At 47.4% G+C, this 8,004-nt stretch overlaps 1 protein-coding gene across 2 annotated transcripts in view; it reads right to left on the bottom strand.

The window, feature by feature from the left end:
• LOC129813579 (insulin receptor-like) overlaps positions 1–8,004 on the bottom strand; it is a 131,483-nt gene that overhangs the window by 48,058 nt on the left and 75,421 nt on the right. For both annotated transcript variants that reach the window (XM_055865901.1, XM_055865902.1), the window contains exons 3-6: positions 5,133–5,263; positions 3,220–3,413; positions 1,508–1,647; positions 1,256–1,400 (exon numbers count right to left, since the gene is read on the bottom strand). In XM_055865901.1, coding sequence (XP_055721876.1) covers positions 1,256–1,400; positions 1,508–1,647; positions 3,220–3,413; positions 5,133–5,263 — 610 coding nt within the window. The remainder of the gene's footprint in view (positions 1–1,255; positions 1,401–1,507; positions 1,648–3,219; positions 3,414–5,132; positions 5,264–8,004) is intronic.

The raw sequence follows: 8,004 nt of genomic DNA, 5'->3' as shown, positions 1-8,004 counted from the left end.
GGCGGGGGAAGAAGAGGAGGCGGCGGGGGAAGAAGAGGAGGCGGCGGGGGAAGAAGAGGAGGCGGCGGGGGAAGAAGAGGAGGCGGCGGGGGAAGAAGAGGAGGCGGCGGGGGAAGAAGAGGAGGCGGCGGGGGAAGAAGAGGATGCGGCGGGGGAAGAAGAGGAGGCGGCGGGGGAAGAAGAGGAGGCGGCGGGGGAAGAAGAGGTGGCGGCGGGGGAAGAAGAGGAGGCGGCGGGGGAAGAAGAGGAGGCGGCGGGGGAAGAAGAGGAGGCGGCGGGGGAAGAAGAGGAGGCGGCGGGGGAAGAAGAGGAGGCGGCGGGGGAAGAAGAGGAGGCGGCGGGGGAAGAAGAGGTGGTGGCGGGGGAAGAAGAGGAGGCGGGGGAAGAAGAGGAGGCGGCGGGGGAAGAAGAGGAGGCGGCGGGGGAAGAAGAGGTGGCGGCGGGGGAAGAAGAGGAGGTGGCGGGGGAAGAAGAGGTGGCGGGGGAAGAAGAGGAGGCGGCGGGGGAAGAAGAGGAGGCGGCGGGGGAAGAAGAGGAGGCGGCGGAGGAGGAAGAGGAGGCGGCGGGGGAAGAAGAGGAGGCGGCGGGGGAAGAAGAGGAGGCGGCGGGGGAAGAAGAGGAGGCGGCGGGGGAAGAAGAGGAGGCGGCGGGGGAAGAAGAGGAGGCGGGGGAAGAAGAGGAGGCGGCGGGGGAAGAAGAGGAGGCGGCGGGGGAAGAAGAGGAGGCGGCGGGGGAAGAAGAGGAGGCGGCGGGGGAAGAAGAGGAGGCGGGGGAAGAAGAGGAGGCGGCGGGGGAAGAAGAGGAGGCGGCGGGGGAAGAAGAGGAGGTGGCGGGTGAAGAAGAGGAGGCGGCGGGGGAAGAAGAGGAGGTGGCGGGTGAAGAAGAGGAGGCGGCGGGGGAAGAAGAGGAGGCGGCGGGGGAAGAAGAGGAGGCGGGGGAAGAAGAGGAGGCGGCGGGGGAAGAAGAGGAGGCGGCGGGGGAAGAAGAGGAGGCGGCGGGGGAAGAAGAGGAGGTGGCGGGTGAAGAAGAGGAGGCGGCGGGGGAAGAAGAGGAGGTGGCGGGTGAAGAAGAGGAGGCGGCGGGGGAAGAAGAGGAGGCGGCGGGGGAAGAAGAGGAGGCGGCGGGGGAAGAAGAGGAGGCGGCGGGGGAAGAAGAGGAGGCGGCGGAGAAAGAGGAGGTGTTGAGGAGGAAGAGGAGCAGAATAAGGAAGAGGAGGTGAACAGTAGGGTCAGGAAGAGAAGGAAAGTAAACTTACCCATCCATCAGTGTGTCCCCTCTGATGACCCGTAGGTTGCGGAGGAAAGAGAGCGAGACGAGAGCGTAGGAGCGCCGGACCTTCAGGAAGCCTGTAATCTCCTCCAGCTGTCCAAGGTTAGCCTCCAGCTCTGCTGCTATGTTATCTACACACACGTACTCATCATTAACTCAGAAGTTACTTTGGAAGCGCGCGCACACACACACACACACCCACACAGCAGTAAATTGGACATGAGCCCCTAATACCCACTTCCTCCTCTGAGGTTGATATCCATGCTGCCGTTGAGAACGGTGCATCCTCTCAGAGCCTGGGCTGCTGTCACAGAGTCCACCATCTTCAGGCCCATACACACCTTAGGACATAGCCCAGCACACGGAGTACAGACCAACCTGCAGGATGAGAGGGGAGAGCACACACATCAGATAACACACCCTCATAGGATCTAGCGGGTGATTTTATTTGGCCCCCCCAAGTTTTCTGAGCAAAAAATAATTAAGAAACATATTGGTGGATATAAAGACTGTAAAAAGGAGATGGTTTGGGATGAGTCGGACCGCAGAGTGAAGGAAAAGCAGACAAAAAGTGCTCAGCATATGTGGGAACTCTGCCAAGAGTGTGCAAAGCTGTCATCAAGGTAAAGGGTGGCTATTTGAAGAATCTCAAATATAAAATATATTTTGATTTGTTTAACACTTTTTTGGTTACTACATGATTCCATATGTGTTATTTCATAGTTCTGATGTCTTCACAATTATTCTACAATATATAAAATAGTACAAATAAAGAAAAACCCTTGAATGGGTTTAGGTGTTTTAGATGTTCTAAAACTTTCGACCAGTAGTGTGTGTTTTAGTCAAATAATATCTGTTTTGGCTTCTTGCGGTCAATTTGCAGTCTACAAATGATTTGTAATTACGCTGAATTCAGAAAGTATTCAGACCCCTTGACTTTTTCCACATTTTGTTACGTTACAGCCTTATTCTAAATTGGATTAAATAGTTTTTCCCCCTCATCAATCTACACACAATACCCCATAATGACAAAGCTAAAACAACTTTTTTGAAATTTTAGCACATTTATTGCAAATAAAAAACTGAAATATCACATTTACATAAATATTCCAACCCTTTACTCAGTACTTTGTTGAAGCATCTTTGGCAGCGATTACAGCCTCGAGTCGTCTCCGTATGACTTAGGTGGTATAGTTTACAGTAGTATATAGTACTGTATTATAGACTTAGGTTGTAGAGTTTACAGTAGTATATAGTACTGTATTATAGACTTACGTGGTAGAGTTTACAGTAGTATATAGTATTGTATTATAGACTTACGTGGTAGAGTTTACAGTAGTATATAGTACTGTATTATAGACTTATGTGGGAGAGTTTACATTAGTATATAGTACTGTATTATAGACTTACGTGGTAGAGTTTACAGTAGTATATAGTACTGTATTATAGACTTACGTGGTAGAGTTTACAGTAGTATATAGTACTGCATTATAGACTTACGTGGGAGAGCTTACAGTAGTATATTGTACTGTATTATAGACATACGTGGTAGAGTTTACATTAGTATATAGTACTGTATTGTAAACGTACGTGGTAGAGTTGCCAGTAGTATATAGTACTGTATTGTAGAGTTATGTTGTAGAGTTTACAGTAGTATATAGTACTGTATTGTAGACTTACGTGGTAGAGTGTACAGTAGTATATAGTACTGTATTGTAAACGTACGTGGTAGAGTTGCCAGTAGTATATAGTACTGTATTGTAGAGTTATGTTGTAGAGTTTACAGTAGTATATAGTACTGTATTGTAGACTTACGTGGTAGAGTGTACAGTAGTATATAGTACTGTATTATAGACTTACGTGGTAGAGTTTACAGTAGTATATAGTACTGTATTATAGACTTACGTGGTAGAGTGTACAGTAGTATATAGTACTGTATTATAGACTTACGTGGTAGAGTTTACAGTAGTATACCCGGAGGGGCACTCCGGTATACAGGCTCCATTGTGGATGACAAACTGGTGGCAGTCGCTGTTCTTGCTCTGCTTACACTTGTTGTGGAGGTCCTGGCAGAAGGAGAAAGGGACGCAGCGCCAGCCTCTATAGGTGTAGTATCCCTGGGGACAGCGATCCACACAGGCCTCCTGGTAGTACGGAATATGGAGGAGTTAGATTAATCAATTACATCTGTATCGATTAGAGCATCCGTATCAATTAGAACATTTGGTAATGTAAAATAACAAATGTAGGTGATATTTGTAATAGCAGATATGACATAAGAGTTTAAATAAACAAGAACAAAACTCCTTCCCACCTAAGCAGGCTGAAATAGCAGACAGTCTTTTCAAACAGCTCTTACACTAAAAGGCATTATCACCTTCACAAAGTATTATTCCAACCTCATAGTGTGGATATATACACTGACCAAAAGTATGTGGACATCTGCTCGTCGAACGTCTCATTCCAAAATCATGGGCATTAATATGGAGTGGAGACTGTTATAACAGCCTCCACTCTTCTGGGAAGGCTTTCCACTAGATGTTGGAACATTGCTGCAGGGACTTGCTTACATTCAGCCACAAGTGTATTAGTGAGGTCGGGCACTGACGTTGGGCGATTGCAGCCGGCGTTCCAATTAATCCCAAAGGTGTTCGATGTGGTTGAGGTCAGGGCTCTGTGCAGGCCAGTCAAGTTCTTCCACACCGATCTCGACAAACCATTTCTGTATGGACCTCGCTTTGTGTACAGGGGCATTGTCATGCTGAAACAGTAAAGGGCCTTCCCCAAACTGTTGCCACACAGTTGGAAACACAGAATCGTCTAGAATGTCATTTTATGCTGTAGCCTTAAGATTTCCCTTCACTGTAACTAAGGGGCTTAGCCCGAACCATGAAAAACAGCCCCAGATCATTATTAATCCTCCCCTAAACCTTACAGTTGGCACTATGCATTTGGCCAGGTAGCGTTTTCCTGGCATCCGTCAAACCCAGATTCCGTCAGACCCAGGACTGCCAGATGGTGAAGCGTGATTCATCACTCCAGAGAATGTGTTTCCACTGCGCCAATGGCAGCGAGCTTTACACCACTCCAGCCGGCGCTTGGCATTGCCCATTGTGATCTTAGGCTTGTGTGCGGCTGCTCGGCCATGGAAACCCATTTCATGAAGCTCCCGACGAACAGTTATTGTGCTGACGTTGCTTCCAGACGCAGTTTGGAACTCGGTAGCGAGTGTTGTAACCGAGGACAGGCAATTTTAACGCACTACACGCTTCAGCACTCGGCGGTCCCGTTCCGTGAGCTTGTGTGGCCTACCACTTTGCGGCTGAGCCGTTGTTACTCCTAGACGTTTCCACTTGACAATAACAGCACTTACAGTTGACCAGGGCAGCTCTAGCAGAGCAAAAATTTGACGAACTGACTTGTTGGAATGGGGGCATCCTATGACGGTGCCACATTGAAAGTCACTAAGGCCATTCTACTGCCAGTGTTTGTCTATGGAGATTGCATGGATGCGTACTCATTATGATTTTTATTTTTTATTTTTTACACCTGTCAGTAACAGGTGTGGTTGAAATAGCTGGATCCATTAATTTGAAGGTGTGTCCACCTACTGTTGGCCATGTAGTGTATAGAAAACTCAGAAAAATCACATTTTTGACCGCTCTGGACCTTAAAATAATGAATCATCTCTAACATCTAGAATCAGAAACATTATTGTTATGCAACAAAAGTCACAAGGAATTTCTCTTGGCGTTGTATATAGAAGCATCTACATCAGCCCCCCCCCCCCCCCCCCCCCCAAAACACATAAACAATCAACTAATGTGATTGTGAAAGGTGTGTTGAAGTCATCTCAACTTTACCTGGTGCTGGAGGTTCTTGCAGGCAACACAGCTGCTGCTGTTGTGGGGCTCAGAGCAGCCTCCCAGACACTGTTCATGGCAACATTGGTTGTCTCTGGTACAGGCCCGGTGCTTACAGCTGGTGGGACACACTGTGGGAGGGGGGGGGGGGGGTTTAGTAATAGGATATTTGGTAATTGTAATAGTATTTGGTATATGTGTTTGACCCAGGTCAATCAGTATTTGGTATGTGTGTTTGACCCAGGTCAATCAGTATTTGGTATGTGTGTTTGACCCAGGTCAATCAGTATTTGGTATGTGTGTTTGACCCAGGTCAATCAGTATTTGGTATGTGTGTTTGACCCAGGTCAATCAGTATTTGGTATGTGTGTTTGACCCAGGTCAATCAGTATTTGGTATGTGTGTTTGACCCAGGTTTGCTTTGAAATCACTAAATGTTACTTTCTAACAAGGTGACCCAGGCTACACACACACACACACACACACACACACACACACACACACACACACACACACACACACACACACACACACACACACACACACACACACACACACACCAGTGTTTACCCTATATTCATTTAGCAGCGGCAGGTCACCAGTGCTAAATCATTGCCAACACTCCAAAAAAATCTGATAAAAGATAAAGTATGAAGACCAGATATATATTTAAAATAAAATCATCTTTGGGAACTAACAATCACAAAAATAAAAACTAGGCAGTCAGGGAGAATCTGAACTTCCAAAAATGTCATGGCATGGGAATACAATTTTGTTATAATGTTTGAGTCACTCAGATAGCATAAGAACACGGCAAAAGCCATGGTAAAATGTGTAGAATTGCAGGAAATTAGCTAGATTTTCCAGCGCTGTTGGAAAAAAATCCCAGGGGTAACATTGCACGCACGCACACGCACACACACTTCATCTACTGCCAAGCTGGCAAGAAAACACTGTGCAAGAGCACTCACACACACACTAGTGTTGTCACGATACCAGAACTTTGACTTGGATACCGATAACAGGTTGAATATCACGCTACTTCGATATCAAAACGATTCCACAGCAGAAAAAAGAAGGCGTATTAGCCAAAGACATAGAACGGCCCTTAATCCAGACAGTGTCAACACCTTTTGTTTACCAAGAATGTGACGAATACAATTTGATTTGATCAACTCAGCTACTGCTCTGCTCAATCTTTTGAGTTCAACAGCATAAAATTATATATATTTTTTAACGTCAATTTTTCAGACAGCCATGAATGCATGAATGAATCAATCTCACAATCAATTAGACCTTTTTTTTTTTTTTTTTTTTTACCAATCTAACTACATAACATAATAGTAATAGTTTTTGAATGGTAAATGTCTCATCTATTGATAAACTGAGTAAACCAAGATGTAGCCTAGACCTATTCGCAATACAGGCTAACGTACATTCAATAGGAGTGTGTGCATGCATTGAGTTATTGAGCTTGTTTTGGCTGATTTCATGGAGCTACAGATTAAAAACAATCCGTTTCCTTTCCATTTGGGACTTATTTTACTGTACTGATCAACAACAATTGCATAGAAGTAGCTTATTTTATAAAAGTGCACACGCTGTCTCTTTAACCAGTAATGATGTCATTCACAAGGCAAGAAGGGGGTGGCCCCTCGGAGCCCTATTCACACACACAGTCCGTTCACTGGAGGCAACAGATAGTCTTTGGGAGAGACGCGCGAGAGAGACCGACTAAGTAAATGAATAAACCTGGGTAATGAATTTGTTAGCTTCAGCTAGTAAGGAAAGTTAGCCTACAAAGCTGGAAGCTATCGGTATCTTCTTGCATTGTAAGGTGTTCTAGCCTGTATGGACATTGTTTTGCGAACAGTAATTAACAGTTTCAACATTTCTACATGCCGTGTTGCATTGTTCAAGTGTGTTAACTTCAGTGCAGGCTAAGTGGAGAGCTAACATGATGCACCCCAGACTCCCAGTGCAGGCTCAGTGGAGCGCTAACATGATGCAGCCCAGACTCCCAGTGCAGGCTCAGTGGAGCGCTAACATGATGCAGCCCAGACTCCCAGTGCAGGCTCAGTGGAGCGCTAACATGATGCAGCCCAGACTCCCAGTGCAGGCTCAGTGGAACGCTAACATGATGCAGCCCAGACTCCCAGTGCAGGCTCAGTGGAGCGCTAACATGATGCAGCCCAGACTCCCAGTGCAGGCTCAGTGGAGCAGGCTCAGTGGAGCAGACATGGTGGAGCAGTCTCAGTGGAGCAGGCTCAGTGGAGCAGGCATGGTGGAGTAGGCATGGTGGAGCAGTCTCAGTGGAGCAGGCTCAAGGCTCAGTGGAGCAGGCACGGTGGAGCAGTCTCAAGGCTCAGTGGAGCAGGCTCAGTGGAGCAGGCTCAAGGCTCAGTGGAGCAGGCTCAAGGCTCAGTGGAGCAGGCTCAAGGCTCAGTGGAGCAGGCTCAAGGCTCAGTGGAGCAGGCTCAAGGCTCAGTGGAGCAGGCTCAAGGCTCAGTGGAGCAGGTACGGTGGAGCAGGCTCAAGGCACGGTGGAGCAGGCTCAAGGCTCAGTGGAGCAGGCACGGTGGAGCAGGCACGGTGGAGCAGGCTCAAGGCTCAGTGGAGCAGGCTCAAGGCTCAGTGGAGCAGGCCACGGTGCACTCAAGCTATAAGGGGGACATCGGCTGTGCTGATAGAGACTTGTTCCTTGGGACACATTTGACAGAAGTACCGAAAGTAACAACAATTCTAATACCTAATATATTTTCCATGTTCTAGTATCGAAAAAGTACCTACATTTCGGTATACCGTGCAACACTAACACATACACATGGTAACGTTCGTTGCCATTGCTGAGTTTCAAAGCCAGTTGGTACTG

The sequence above is a fragment of the Salvelinus fontinalis genome, chromosome 17, assembly GCF_029448725.1.
Source record: "Salvelinus fontinalis isolate EN_2023a chromosome 17, ASM2944872v1, whole genome shotgun sequence".
NCBI lineage: Eukaryota > Metazoa > Chordata > Actinopteri > Salmoniformes > Salmonidae > Salvelinus > Salvelinus fontinalis.
This window is presented reverse-complemented; position numbering and strand designations above follow the sequence as displayed.